At 34.9% G+C, this 14,989-nt stretch overlaps 1 protein-coding gene across 7 annotated transcripts in view; it reads left to right on the top strand.

The window, feature by feature from the left end:
- DPH6 (diphthamine biosynthesis 6) overlaps positions 1–14,989 on the top strand; it is a 234,831-nt gene that overhangs the window by 21,169 nt on the left and 198,673 nt on the right. For all 7 annotated transcript variants that reach the window (XR_004677317.1, XM_034994227.1, XM_034994228.1 and 4 more), the window contains exon 3: positions 547–740. Coding sequence is in view for 6 of the 7 variants with exons in the window: in XM_034994227.1 (XP_034850118.1) it covers positions 547–740 (194 nt within the window). In the remaining variant the exon portion in view is untranslated. The remainder of the gene's footprint in view (positions 1–546; positions 741–14,989) is intronic.

Below are 14,989 nucleotides of genomic sequence, written 5' to 3'. Positions count from 1 at the left end.
ATATCTGAGGAAGGAGGTGAGTTCGTGTTCTTTTTACGCAGCCATCTTTGACTGCCTCATAATTTAAATATTTTTATATGTCTTGTTTGAAATACTGAATATAAAATATATCAAGAGCATGTGATTTATTTTTACAAATATTTGTCACTTGTTAACCAAGTAGCCATTTAGTTAAAAAAGGTTTTTTTCCTACAACTCTAGATGTCTTTGTAAATAACCTTGAATGATTTGAGAAACATTTATGTAATAAAATCTTTAATTGAGTAAACTAATTAAAATTTATTGGCTATATTATTCTCTTTAAACATTTATTGTATATAGTTTTAAAAATTTATATGTATTTGTAATTAGCAGTAGAGATGACTAGAGCTGATGTGAACTGGATGCAGCTATGGACAAATGTGCAACTCTTCCACTTTATTTCACTTCATAAATGCAGAGAGATATAGTGTAGTAAGTCTCCAAGCAGTAAAACTCAGATGAACTTTCAAATCTCCTTTCTTTTTCACTCTGTTTTCCTGATTATTTCCACTTTCATTGTCGCAGTGGGGTCAGATGAACTGGATAGCTACATGTATCAGACAGTGGGTCATCACGCCATTGATTTGTATGCAGAAGCGATGGCTCTTCCCCTCTACCGCCGCACCATAAGAGGAAGGAGTGTGGATACAGGACGAGTGTACACCAAATGTGAAGGTGATGAGGTTGAAGATCTCTATGAGCTTTTGAAACTTGTTAAGGTATGCCTAGTGACCAATTACATCAACTGAATTATTTAGTAATAATTAAAAACTGTTAATCCCATTAACTGAATTATTTAGTAATAAATAATTAGCAACTGTTAGTGTTCCAACTATTCTTTGAAAAGATATTTTGTCTTTTTGGATGAAAAGAAAACTTACTATGTCTTTATATTAAGTACTATTTAAAAACAAAACTTTTGGTATTGTTTGGCATTCAGGATTGTCAGATGATATTTAAGTTTTCCTTAGAATTTTGTAGCTGATGAAATTTTAATCTTTTTTTAAGCAAATACTTATTGAATGCCTACTATGTGCATGGTATATAGTTCTAGGCACTGAAGATAGGGCAATGAACAGATCAGACAAAGCCTTGTTCTGCTGGAGCTTACTTTCCAGTGGAAGCAAACAGACAGTAGACAGACAAGCAAATCATATGCTTGGTGGTAAAGAGTATTATGGAGAAGAATGAAACAGTCAAGGTGATAAGGAGTGATGACAAGGGGTGGTCAAGCAAGACCTTTCTGGTATGGTGAAATTTAAATAGACCTAATGAAAGTGAGAGACTGAGCCTTGCTTAAATCTAGTAAGAGAGGTATGAATTAAATACTTAAGTCCTGGTACATAAGAGTTTAGCAGCCATTGTGCATTCAGTGTTAATTTTTCTAAACAGAAAATTTAGGAGAGAAAGTATGGGACTCATATATCTAATAGATACTATATTCAGTATATGTTAATTCATGGAGATTATTTTATACTAAGCCATTATCTTTTCATTTTCATTGATAGTTAACTGTTTGAATACATTCTGTATTCTTCTTAATATGAATTTTTTTCAGTCAGCTCTAGTCAATTCATACAAGGCGTATCTAATGAAATAGAGACTTTAAGCTGATATTTCCTGCTTGTCTTAGCATTTTTTCACAAAAGAAAGGAAGATTTCTGTCCTTTCTACCAAGGGACATTGCATTTCATTTTCTCATTCTTCAGAGAAGCTCAGCTTTTCAGAAGTTACATTATGAACTAATGTCTGGTCTCAAGTAGTTACTTCAGTGTTATACTTTAAATTTGATGCTGATCAAAGCTTAATACCAATTAAGGATTTGATTAAGAAAAATATATGAAGCATTTAAATTCTTTCGAAGTTTGCTTGATTGAAATATTTCTCATTTTGTATGTCAGAACATTTTCAATTTTATTTACCCTTTAAAAAAGAAACTGGTAGGGAAAATTTTTAGAATAATGCCATAATTTAGTTATGGATAGCATAAGAAGTAGATATTTTTCAAAGGAAATTTCAAAGGAAAGGGACTTCCTTTCTTTCCTGTGGGAAGATACATACTAATAACTATTTTGATTTTCAAACAAGGGAGAAAGGCATAAAAGTTCCACCTTAAATGGTCTTCTCTATATAAATAAGATCTTGACACTGTTCACTTTAAGGTGTGAAATAATGAGTGCAAAGTCTGCATTTTTTAAGTTTCTTTTTCAGGGTACCCAAGAAATTGGGTAATAAGTTTTTAGCATAAACCGATATTGCAGAATGGTGGGACTCACATGAGAAGTAATTGGATTGCTTAAAAATCACTGATAACTGATAACTTTGGAGAAACTATGTGATAATAACAGCTTTGCAAGAAAGGGAAGGATAATAAATTACTAATCAATTTAATTAAAAATGGGCAGATTAGTAGTAATTAAGAAGAAATTTCCCTTTCGATCCATGCTGTCTTTGGAGAAATGGATGCTTTGCCATTATCTTTATAGTAACCGTCAGTTATGACATAAATTAATGCTAATGTTAAATCTTGACAACTGCCTTGGAAGTTCGTACATGATAATTATAACTATAGTTGAAAGAGATGTTATCAAGTTGTCGGGGACTAAATAGTTCCTTCTTTTTCTGTATAGAAATATTAATTTTACCGTAGGATATTTTAAGGACATAAATATTGGAAATATATTGCTTTTATGGAAGATACTGTATAACGAGGTTTTATAGTTAAATCCATTTATGAAACACTGGTATAAGGATTCCAATAGAGGTTTTACATATTCTAACAAATAATTGAGTAATTATGGAAAAAAAATGAATCTAGAAGAGCTATAATTCTTCAAGTTAGTGTTTACTCATTCTAAGAAAAAGATGGAATTGCAATTTTTTAATCCTTTGAATATTAATGAGCTTTGGAAGCATTTAGATTCATTTTCATTGTAAACATTTATTTATAACAGGTTGCAGTTTTGTGACTTTTATATGTACGTCAATCTTTTGGTTTTGTATCTCTTTTTTCCCCAGAATAGTAGAGCTAATTTTTGAGTAGGAGAGGTTTCTTTTTGCAAAGTATGTTAATGACTAATTGCTGAAAAGTCGCAGTGATTTACAGAGTTAAGTTTCTTAACTATTTTGTAGAAGTTTTGAAAACTAATAGAAATGTAATAAGCCTTTATAGCTCATAGATTACCACGTGATTATGACAAGTAGATACATATGTGTATCTCAAGGTTACAAGATAACCTGGTTTTCATATAGCTAGCCTTTTTTTAATTCTTTAGAATTTATTTAATATTAAAATGTCTCCATGGTTTTCATCTGTATTAATTTGGCATATAGATAACTTGGATTCTTTCCTGGAAATACAGTAATTTTCAAATTCTTTGTGTTTTTAAGTCATGGAAGAAATGTAATCATTACTGAAGGGTACATGTAAACACCATATCCCTATGGAGAATATATTTAAGGATTAACATATTCATTCTTTCTCCAGTGGTTTGGAGGCACTTCTTACTGTTCCTGATATCTTCCTCTTTCTTGGTTATTCCCTCTTTTCAAGTAGAGTCCATCTTTAAGAAACTTCCATAGAGAAGGTACTTTGAAATCCTTACATTTTGGCAGTGTTCCTTTTCTGCCCCCACATTTCATGGATACATTGGTTGAACTTAAAATTTTAGATTGAAAAGTAATTTTTCCTCAAACCATTGAAGGTATTGCTCCATGGTCTGGTAGCATTTTGCTGATGAGGAATTTGAGGCTGATGTGATTTTTGTTCTTTTAAGCTAAGTCGTTTTTCCTCCCTGTTAACTTTTATGATTGTGTCTTTATGGTTGGTGTACTGAAATGTCACAACAATGCATTCGATATTGAAGGTTGCTTCTCTAGCATCCGTTCTGAAGCTTCCTGTTGAGTGGCAGCATGTCCCTGTCCTCTTTCCCATAATGACCGTTCAGGGATGGTATTAATCCAGGTGAAAGCCAGTCACAACATGGCATTCTCCTGACTATGGCAATTGGATCAGGGATGGTTTTGTTAACCTATGTGTACCAAATAGAATGCAGCCTAGGATGAGAGATGGTTGGCAAAAGATAAACACTTTCTCTAGTACAGAAGGATGTGTGGATGTAAGACCTAGAACTGCTATGGCTTTTTGTTTTTGGATGGAAGAAAACCTGATATCAAATCTGACACAAAACATAGCAGAGCCCATATGATTGCAGTTTGAGGATGGCTCTGTGACATCCTCTTCCTTTGTTTGATAATTTGCTCTCCTGATTCTCTCTATTCTCTTTTTCTGTTACTCTCACTGATCAGATGTTAGACATCCTAGATTGAATCTTCATGTCTCTTGTCTTTTTTCACATTATTTTCTACCCTTATGTCATTTTGTTGTACATTATGTGAGATTTCCTTTTTAAATGCCCTACTTTCTTAGCAATCATTTTTTTGGTATTCAGTAACTTTAATTGTTTATTGATTGTTTCTTTTTTATGACAGCTTATTTCTCCTTCAATAGATATAACATCATTATATCTCTCTTAAAATACAAATTAGTTTTTTTAAACATCATCTTTTGTTTCCTAAAATATTAATGTTTTCTTTAGGGCCTTTTTTCTCTTATTTTTTTCTCTTTCTCTTTCTCAACTGTTTTGGTTGTGTATTCATATCTAAGAATAAGGCAAGAGCAAAGCTGATTGTGAACATTTTTGATTTTAGAATTTTCAGCCCCACATCTCACACTTGTTATACCTGGAGTTCAGGATAATGTAGCCTAGTTTGTTTTATTCCTTGGCTTTCTTCTCTTCAGTGCAAATAGTAGGTTACGGCTTCTTATGCTGATTTATCAGTCATTGTTCGTTCTTGATCTACTGACTCAAGAAATTTATTGAAATCCTTTTGCCATTGATGTCTGCCCCTGCCTGCCCCACATTCTCTTTGTTTTCTAGAGGTTTTACCTTTGTCTTTATTTTAATGAACTCTCTTCATCCAGAAATCTGTGTTAATTTCTTTCTAATGGAATTCATTTCATATTCTTCCCAAAGTTGAATATTCAGTTTCAGTCTTCCTCTTCTAATCCTTGCTACTTTTCTTATCTCATATTCTTTTTCTCATTAGGCATTTTATCTTGGTGTCGATGATCTTAAATTCCTTAATTAACACTTATAATTTGAATATGATAATGAGTAATTGTCTTTGTTTTTTTAAACAGAATGTTTACTTTTTATAGAAAGGTTTATAAATAACTGATTTTTTAAAAACTAGATTTTAACTTAATATTTTTAGAAAATATCAATTGCCACTTTACTGTTTGTATTGGTTAGCTTTATGTTGATTATAAGAGTTTCCTTCTTGGTTTGTCTCTTTTTTGCTTTATTCATTTGTTTTGTTTCTTAAATTCCATATGTGAGTGAAATCATTGGTATTTGTCTTTCTCTGACAGATTTATTTCACTTAGCATTGTATTCTCTAGATCCATCCATGTTATTGCAAATGGCAAGATTTTGTTCTTTTTTATGGCTAAATAATATTCCATTGAATATATATGCCACCTTTATCCATTATCCATTCATCTATCAATGGACACTTGAGCTCCTTCCATAATTTCACTATTGTAAATAATGCTACAGTAAACATAGGGGTGCATATATCTTTTCAAATTAGTGTTTTGTATTCTTTGGGTAAATATCCAGTAGTGGAATTATTGGATCATATGGTAGTTCTATTTATAACTTTTTGAGGAACCTCCATACTGTTTTCATACCAGTTTGCATTCCCACCAATAGTGCACAAGTGTTCCTTTAAGAAAAAGAGACTTTATTGACAATAATCTAAAGATAAGTTTGGCTTCAAATAAACTAGATACAGGACCCAAATTATATAATCAGAATCTTTTTTCCCTCTGTTTCCATCTCTTTCTTTTATTTTCTGTTGATTCCATTCTCTGATTAGACCCTTATAGTCAGAAGATGGCTCCTGGTTACATTCTTCCTGGTTCAAATCTAGTAGGAAAAGCTCCAGTCTTTTAAAATAACTCAAAGGAAAACCCAATTATATTTCATTGTCACTTAGTGGCCTGACTTGTATCATCCGTGAGCCACTTGTTGGGAGAAGATGATTTCATTTGACTGGTAGGCTTAGGTCATGTGCCATTCCCAGAGCAAGAGATGGAGTCATGATTACTGGAACTATATTTTACTGTGGTTCTGTAGGAAGAACCCATTGGGGGTAAAGTGGGTCTCCAAATACAAAGCAGGCTATTGCTGGTAGAAGTGCAAACTGTCAGGGAGGTAAAAAGCAGCAGGTTTCCTGAAAAACAAATAGATTTCAGCTGCTTACAAACTTGGGCACCATCCTAAATCGTTCTTCTTTCAGTATCTTGCTCCTTTCTTCCATCTCTTCTCTACCTCCTTCCTTCTTACCCTCTTTCAAAAATAGTTGATCATTGGAACCACAACAGTGAGCTTATACTCTGGGACTTGTATTCAGTTGCTCATGATTTCTCCACCTTAATATTCTATAGGCATGATAAACTCAACAAATTCAAAATTTACTCGTTCTCTTTCTGCACGAACTTGCTCCCTCTTAGTTAAAATCATCCTCATTTACCTTATCACCTGAGTCTAACCTGGAGCCTCACTACTGGATTTCCACTTTCTCTCAATTCCCATGCCAACCACTACTATTAGGTCTCTAGGACTTGTTGGTATTGCTTCCATGACTTCTGATATCTGACCCTTTGCTCTCATTCTCACCATTACTGGTTTTTCACCTGTAGTGTGCAAGAGTCTCGTAACTTGTTAACTTGCCTTCGGTATTGCCTTGTGTACCATTCAGCCCCTCTGCTATATATATCTGCATAAATACTTAAATAACCCAGTATTAAGACAAACAACAAACACATTAGCCTGACACAAAAGACTCTTTAAGAAGAGACCCTTGCATTCCTGCCTGTCTGATCCTGTCATTCCCACACAAATTTCTGGGTTCAAGTTATAATGAACTAATTAGGTTTCTAGGAGATTGCTTTTCATGTCTGAATCTTTGCCTGTGCTTTTCCATACTCTGATCTCTATGCTGAAGAACCTCTTCTCACCTCATACCCTTCTATGAAATTGGCTCTAATTTATCTACTTCCTATCTTTTCCTTGTTTGCTTGTCTATACCTCTACGGTTTTTCTCATGATATTAGTAGGATTGCTTATGTGACTGTCTCTTACTAGACCGTGAGACCCTCAAAGACATAGGCAGGGGTGCCTGGGTGGCTCAGTCGATAAGCGTCTGCCTTCGGCTCAGGTCATGATCCCAGCGTCCTGGGATCGAGTCCCGCATCAGGCTCCCTGCTCCGCGGGGGGCCTGTTTCTCCCTCTCCCACTCCCCTTGCTTGTGTTCCCTCTCTCGCTGTGTCTCTCTCTGTCAAATAAATAAATAAAATCTTTAAAAAAAAAAAAAAGACATAGGCAGTACTCTTCATTTTTATATCTCTAGTGTCCAACAGTATTTCTGGCAAGTGGATGACTTTTAAAGGATTGTTGAACAAATTAGTCCAAACTTTAACAAACTATATTTTATATAATAATTTATCTAATTCAGGGGAGCCACAGCACTGTTACAAAATACGATGTAAAACCATTAGTAAATTCATTTTATTTTTGTTTTTCCACTTAGAAGCTTGCATGGAGTAGGCATTATTGTGAAACTTTGCAAAATAAGATATCCTATCAGATTTGGCAGTGTAACCATTAAGTGTACCAAGAATAATTTCCAGCTGCAGAATATTTTATAAAAATGCTGAACAGACACTTTTTCAAATTGTTTTTGGTATCTGCATGTTAGAAAACATGCTTATTATGGTGGAAAATTGCTCTGTGGATCTCTTTTCACTTTGAATCTTGGTGAAAAAAACCCTAGATGGTTGGGTGGCTTGAAGCAAATCCAAAGGGTTTAGAGTATGAGAAACGTATAAGAGGGCCTTAAGATTTTCAGGGAGGACCCAGACATACTGTTAATTAAACAGGCACCTAGCCCTGTACAGATTGCTCCTGGCTCTTCAGCATTGCACAGCTTGCCTCAAGCCCTGTCAGTTCCCAAGATTTTGGACATTAAACCTGGTCCCTTGGCACAAGAAATGTTTTGCTAGTATCGATTCTGGACCCCAAACAGAAGAGTTGGAATTAGCACAGACAAGTGTCATTTTGACTCCCAGGTGTGATTTTTATCGAGGCTGTGTTATCGCCGGCCCTTCAGACAATAAGGTCAAGCATGCATAGAAAGCACATGATGGAAGATCTGTCTGGAAATAAAATGTTGGATTATACTTGTCAATTATTATAGTTTGTAAACTTATCACAGATCTAGAGTCTGCATCTGTAGATTCCCCCTAAAACCTAGAAAATGTGACTACCTCATTGTAGCAAAATGATCATTCTGTCTCCTCAACCTTGAACTTTCTCCACTTGGTATCACTGATAGTGTGTGAATATTAAACATGCACATGTATACTCTTTATTTTTTGCCTGATTCACTGCCTGTATAAATTCACTTGTTGACTTTTATGTCCTTGTATTCCATTCTTCTACAAACTGTAGATTTCTATTTTAACATCTACTCTATATATTTTAAAATATGTTGGGTATATTTGACTTGTTTTTCAAGCCTCTGTTGTCTGTGTCCTATTGACTTTTTGTCTTTTTTCCTGACTATTCTACCATTTATTTTGTAAGAAACTTTTTGTAGATGCCTGCTTTGGAGTTGTGTTGTCTAAGACACTAGATGTATGTTTCTGTCCTACAGTCTTTTACTTCATCTCTAGACCTGTAGTTTACCTTGTCTTTGTTATATTGTCTATTAAATGTCTGAGAAAATATTATCAAAACTTAAAAATATAAATTACTTTATTCATTTATTGTCATCCTTAACATGTTTTTGTAGCACAGGACTTTATTGATAGTCGCACAGGACTTTATTGATAGTCACAACAATATGATAGATCTTAAACTGATCTTTTTACATCTACTCCCCCCCCTTTTTTTTTTAAGATTTTATTTATTTATTTGAGAGAGAGAATGAGATAGAGAGCATGAGAGGGGGGAGGGTCAGAGAGAGAGGCAGACTCCCCGCTGAGCAGGGAGCCCGACGTGGGACTCAATCCCGGGACTCCAGGATCATGACCTGAGCCGAAGGCAGTCGCTTAACCAACTGAGCCACCCAGGCGCCCCCCCCCTTTTTTTTTTAAGAGAGATGGAGCACATGCACATGCAACCAGGGGTGAGGAAGGGCAAAGGGAGAAAGAGAATCCCATGTGGGGCTCAGTCTCATGACCCTTGAGATCATGACCTGAACTGAAATCGAGTCAGACTCTTAACCAACTGAGCCAACCAGGTACCCCATGACTTTCCCTTTTAAATTGGGAACATCTTCATTCAGCAGATTTGTAGTTCCTAAATCATACAATAGCCATCAAAAGCAAAGATAAGATCAATAAATATTTAGAGTTTTTAAAATTATTATTATTGTTAAGAGATGATTCAATGGAGGCCTTCTCTGTGACATGCTGATGTGAGAAAAAATTGAGTGAATCCAAAGATTGTATTAATTGACCTTGACTTTTCCTGTTAACTTTAACTTGATACTACTGCAATTTAGACTCTTTTATGTCTTTCATTCTGCAAACATTAATAGGATGCTTATAATGTACCAGTAGTGTAAAGAGATGTATGAGACAGTCTCAGCCTTCACAGAGCCTGAGGAGATAAGACACATACACAAAGAAAATACTACAAGGTAGAATTGCCATTGGAGAATGCAATTCAAAGGGCTAGAGGGATTCTGAGGGAAAAAAAATCTTGTGTTGGGGCATTGGGAGGACCTTATGGGGGAAATTACATTTGATATCCTTGAGGGTTGTTTTGATTTTGACAAAGGCAGCATGGGTGATTGGCTTAAAGAATGTTGCAAATTAGGGGCAGAGCTTAGCCAAAGTCATGGAAGCAGGAAATCATGAGATATATTGGGGAAATAGCAAGAAGTTCAATGTGGCTAGAGCTCAGAGTTTAAGGAGTAGTGGAAAATCAGTCTGAAAGGTTGACTGAAGCAAAGAGAGTGTCTTAAATTTTAAGCCAAGGGTTATTTAGGCAGTAGAAAGACCCTAAGGTGGTATTTTCCTCAGTTTAATGTGTCACACCATTTTTTTTTCCCCTTTAAATGAAAGAGATTAGAATAAAATAGAAAAATATCAAAATGCATTGTACATAGTAAGGTTAATTATATTTTGTGAAATGTGCATTCACATGTGTGTGTATGCATGTATATTATGTGTATTCTAGGCTGTTAAATTGTTACAGTTAGACAAATTTGAGAAGAAATGGATGCTTTCTTAGAGACATATAAACTACCAAAACTGAACCAGGAAGAAATAGAAAACCTGAACAGACTCATAACCAGTAAGGAAATTGAAACAGTAATCAAAAATCTCCCAATAAACAAGAGCCCAGGGCCAGATGGCTTCCCAGGGGAATTCTATCAAATATTTAAAGATGAATGAATACTTATTCTTCTGAAACTGTTCCAAAATAAATAAATAAAATAGAAATGGAAAGAAAGCTTCCAAACTCATTTTATGAGGCCAGCATTACCTTGATCCCCAAACCAGACAAAGACCCCATCAAAAAGGAGAATTACAGACCAATATCCCTGATGAACATGGATGCAAAAATTCTCATCAAAGTATTGGCCAATAGGATCCAACAGTACATTAAAAGGATTACTCACCACAACCAACTGGGATTTATTTCTGGGCTGCAGGTTGATTCAACATCCACAAATCAATCAGTGTGATACAATACATTAATAAAAGAAAGGACAAGAACCATATGATCCTCTCAATAGATGCAGAAAAAGCATTTGACAAAGTACAGCATCCTTTCTTGATTAAAACTCTTCACAGTGTAGGGATAGAGGGTACATATCTCCGTATCATAAAAGCCATCTATGAAAAACCCACAGCAAATATCATACTCAATGGGGAAAAACTGAGATCTTTTTCCCTAGGGTCAGGAACAAGGCAGGGACGTCCACTATCACCACTGCTGTTCAACATAGTACTAAAGTCCTAGCCTCAGCAATCATACAACAAAAAGAAATAAAAGGCATCCAAATTGGCAAAGAAGAAGTCAAACTCTCACTCTTTGCAGATGATATGATACTTTATGTGAAAACCCAAAGACTCTACCCCAAAACTGCTAGAATTCATACAGGAATTCAGTAAAGTGGCCGGATATAAAATCAATGCACAGAAATCGGTTGCATTTCTATACACCAACAACAAGACAGAAGAAAGAGAAATTATGGAGTTGATCCCATTTCCAATTGCACCCAAAACCATAAGATACCTAGGAATGAACCTAACAAAAGAGGCAAAGAATCTGTACTCAGAAAACTACAGAATACGCATGAAAGAAATTGAGGAAGACACAAAGAAATGGAAAAACGTTCCATGCTCATGGATTAGAAGAACAAATATTGTGAAGATGTCTATGCTACCTAGAGCAATCTACACATTAATGCAATCCCTATCAAAATACCATCAATTTTTTCCAAAGAAATGGAAGCAGAGGTGGATTGATAAGGTTTGATGGTGGCTTAAACGAAAAGATGGTATTTAAATAAAAAGTGATAGGGAGTCTATATAAAGTACTTTGTAAACTAACAGTTCCAGTGCTAATTAATTCAGATTTCACTGGGCAGTGTTGATAATCAAAGTGAATTACAATAGCTATATATTACAAATATTATGATATTAAATTTTACAGCACCCTATCTTTGTCATCTCTTTAATCTGGTATAGGATGGTATAGAAGATGCTTCATATCAAGCTGGGGTCATTTAATCAAGATTAACTCCTAATAAATGTTAGTCTTACAACAGGTGTTGGCAAGGATGTGGAGAAAAAAGAACCCTCTTGCACTGTTGGTGGGAATGCAAACTGATACAGCCACTCTGGAAAACAATGTGGAGGTTCCTCAGAAAGTTAAAAATAGAACTATCATATGATCCAGCAATTGCACTACTGGATATTTACCCAAAGAATACAAAAACACAAACTCAAAAGAATACATGCACCACTATGTTTATAGCAGCATTATTTACAATAGCCAAGTTATAGAAGCAACCCAACTATCCATTGATTGATGAATGGATAAAGAGGTGATGTATCTATACATACACACACACACACACACAGGAATATTATTCAGCCATAAAAAAAATGAAATCTTGGTGTGCCTGGGTGGCTCAATTGGTTAAGCATCTGCCTTCAACCCAGGTCATGATTCTAGTGCCCTGGGATGGAGCCCTACATCAGGCTCCCTCCTTGGCGGGAAACTTCTCCCTCTTCCTCCGCTGTTCCCCCTGCTTGTGCTCTCTAGTTCTCTCTCTGTCAAGTAAATAAATAAAATATTTAAGAAAAAAAAAGAGAATGAAATCTTGCCATTTGTAATAACATGGATAGAGCTAGAGAGTATAATGCTAAGCGAAATCAGAGGAAGATAAATACCATATGATTTCACTCATAGGTTGAATTTAAGAAACAAAACAAATGAGCAAAGGGAAAAAGACAAACCAAGAAGGAGACTCTTTTTAACTATAGAGAACAAACTGATGGTAACCAGAAGGGAGGGGGGTGAGGAGTGGGGAGATGGGTGAAATCTTGACGGAGATTGAGGAGTGTACTTGTTGTAATGAGTACCCAGTGATTAAAATAAAAAAAAAATAAATGTTAGTCTTGATGGTCCTTTTAATTGAACATTTAATTTTTTTCATATTATATGTGGTACATAGCAACCAAAATATTTTATCCTTTTTTCTCAATTCTAAATAAAATCACCTAGTGTGAATTCACAGGAGGAAGCAAAATGTATGATATTAATGAGTTTAACATAATAATGCATTTAGGTGGGATTTAAATTATCATAATAATTGCATTGAAAAGTTATTTACTGGTTTTTGCCAGTAAATTACTGGTAATTACTGGTAAATTACTGGTAAGCCAGTAAATTACTGGTATTTGCATGTAAAATATAGTCTTTTTAGCTTTATTGATATAATTGACATGTAATATTGTATAAGTTTAAGGTGTACAACGCTTTGACTTGATACATTTATAAATTGCAAAACGATTATCACCCTAGCATTAGCTAACACCTCCATTCCATCACTTAAATTACCATTTCTTTTTTGTAGTGAGAACATTTAAGATCTACCTTTTTAGCAACTTTCAAGTATTTAATAAAGTATTACTAGCTGTAATCACTATGCTGTACATTAGATCCCCAGAACTTGTTAATCTTGTTAATCTTATAGCTAGAAATTTGTACCCTTTGATCAGCATTTTCCCATTGACCCCACCCCCCAGCCCTTGGTGACCACCACTCTAGTCTCTGTTTCTCTGGGTTTGGATTTTTTTAGATTCCGCATGTGTCTTTCTCTGACTTATTTCACTTAGTATAAAGAGATATATGTAAATCACATGTTCTTTATCCGTTTATCTGTTGATTGGTTAGGTTGTTTCCATATCTTGGCTGTTGGGAATAATGCAGCAATGAACAATGGGAGTGCAAATTATGTCTTTGAGATCCTGTTTTCATTTCCTTTGAATATATACCCAGCAGTGGGATTGCTGGGTCATATGGTTTTAGTTTTTTTCAAGAACCTCCATATTGTTTTTCCATAGCAGCTGTACCTGCTATGGAAATTTACATTCCTACCAACAGTGCCCAGGTAATCCCTTTTCTCCACACCCTCACCAGCACTTGCTATCTGTTGCCTTTTTGATGATAGCCATTTTAACAGATGTGAGGTGATATCTCATTGTGGTTTTGATTTGTATTTCTCTGATGATTAATGACGTTGAGCACCTTTTCATGTACCTGTTGGCCATTTGGATGTCTTATTTGAAAAGATACCTATTCCATTCCACTGCCCATTTATTTGTGTGTGTGTGTGGGTGGGGGGGTTGTTGCTGTTTTTGCTGTTTTGTATTGTTTGCTAGTGAATCGTATGAATTCTTCACATATTTAAGGTATTAACCTTTTATCAGATATATGATTTGCAAGTATCTTATTCTATAGGTGTCTTTTCATTTTGTTGATTGTTTCTCTAGCTATGCAGAAGATTTTTTTAGTTTGATTTACCTGCACTTATTTACAAAATATAAAGTCTAAATAGGTTCTGTAGGCTTTTGGGCATCATGTCAGATTGAATCTGGCTTCAGGCCTGTAAATTAATTGACCCCTTATATTCCATTTATGGTTTTCCTCTCACTCTATAATTTATCCTTCAAACTCCTGCCAGATTAGTTTTACTAAAGTGTAGATGCAATCACATTCCTCTCTTCACCAAAATGTTGCTTACCATTGATTTGTCAGGTGCTGTATTCTATGACTTCAACTTATCTTTCATCTTTTCCCAGTATTCCCCTACATGGAACCTACTTTCCATCTATACTAGACTATGTCAGAACTCATTTTTCCCCCCACAGTCCATGTCTTTCCAGCATAGTACTGTGTTATAGGCAGAATAACCTTTCCTCTCCAGTTGCTTCTTCACATCATCACCTTTTGATATTTTCCTTCAAATGCCCCTACTGAATGTAATATCTTCCTCTCTGGAACCTTCATATAACATTGTGTTTCTCTTATAGTACTTAATCTATCTCGATATACAGAGCTACTAGGTTTTGTTTTGTTTATCTTGTGGATTTTTGTTTAAAGATTTTAAGTACCTTGAGAAGCAGGGATTGTATTTCATTTTTTATTTTCTATGGGACTTTATACAACTGTTGAACTATACAGGCATTGTGTTTAACTGTACTCCTCTGGAATTCATTTACTGCATCTGTAAACTATGGATATATCTTTTTTTATTTATCTGTTTTGAGAATAAAGGTGAAAATATATGAGAGTCTCTTTAGGTTTCTAGG

The sequence above is a fragment of the Mirounga leonina genome, unplaced genomic scaffold, assembly GCF_011800145.1.
Source record: "Mirounga leonina isolate KUSES-001 unplaced genomic scaffold, KU_Mleo_1.0 Mir_91, whole genome shotgun sequence".
NCBI lineage: Eukaryota > Metazoa > Chordata > Mammalia > Carnivora > Phocidae > Mirounga > Mirounga leonina.
The sequence above is the reverse complement of the archived record's forward strand: the minus strand, read 5'-3'. Positions and strand labels throughout refer to the sequence as shown.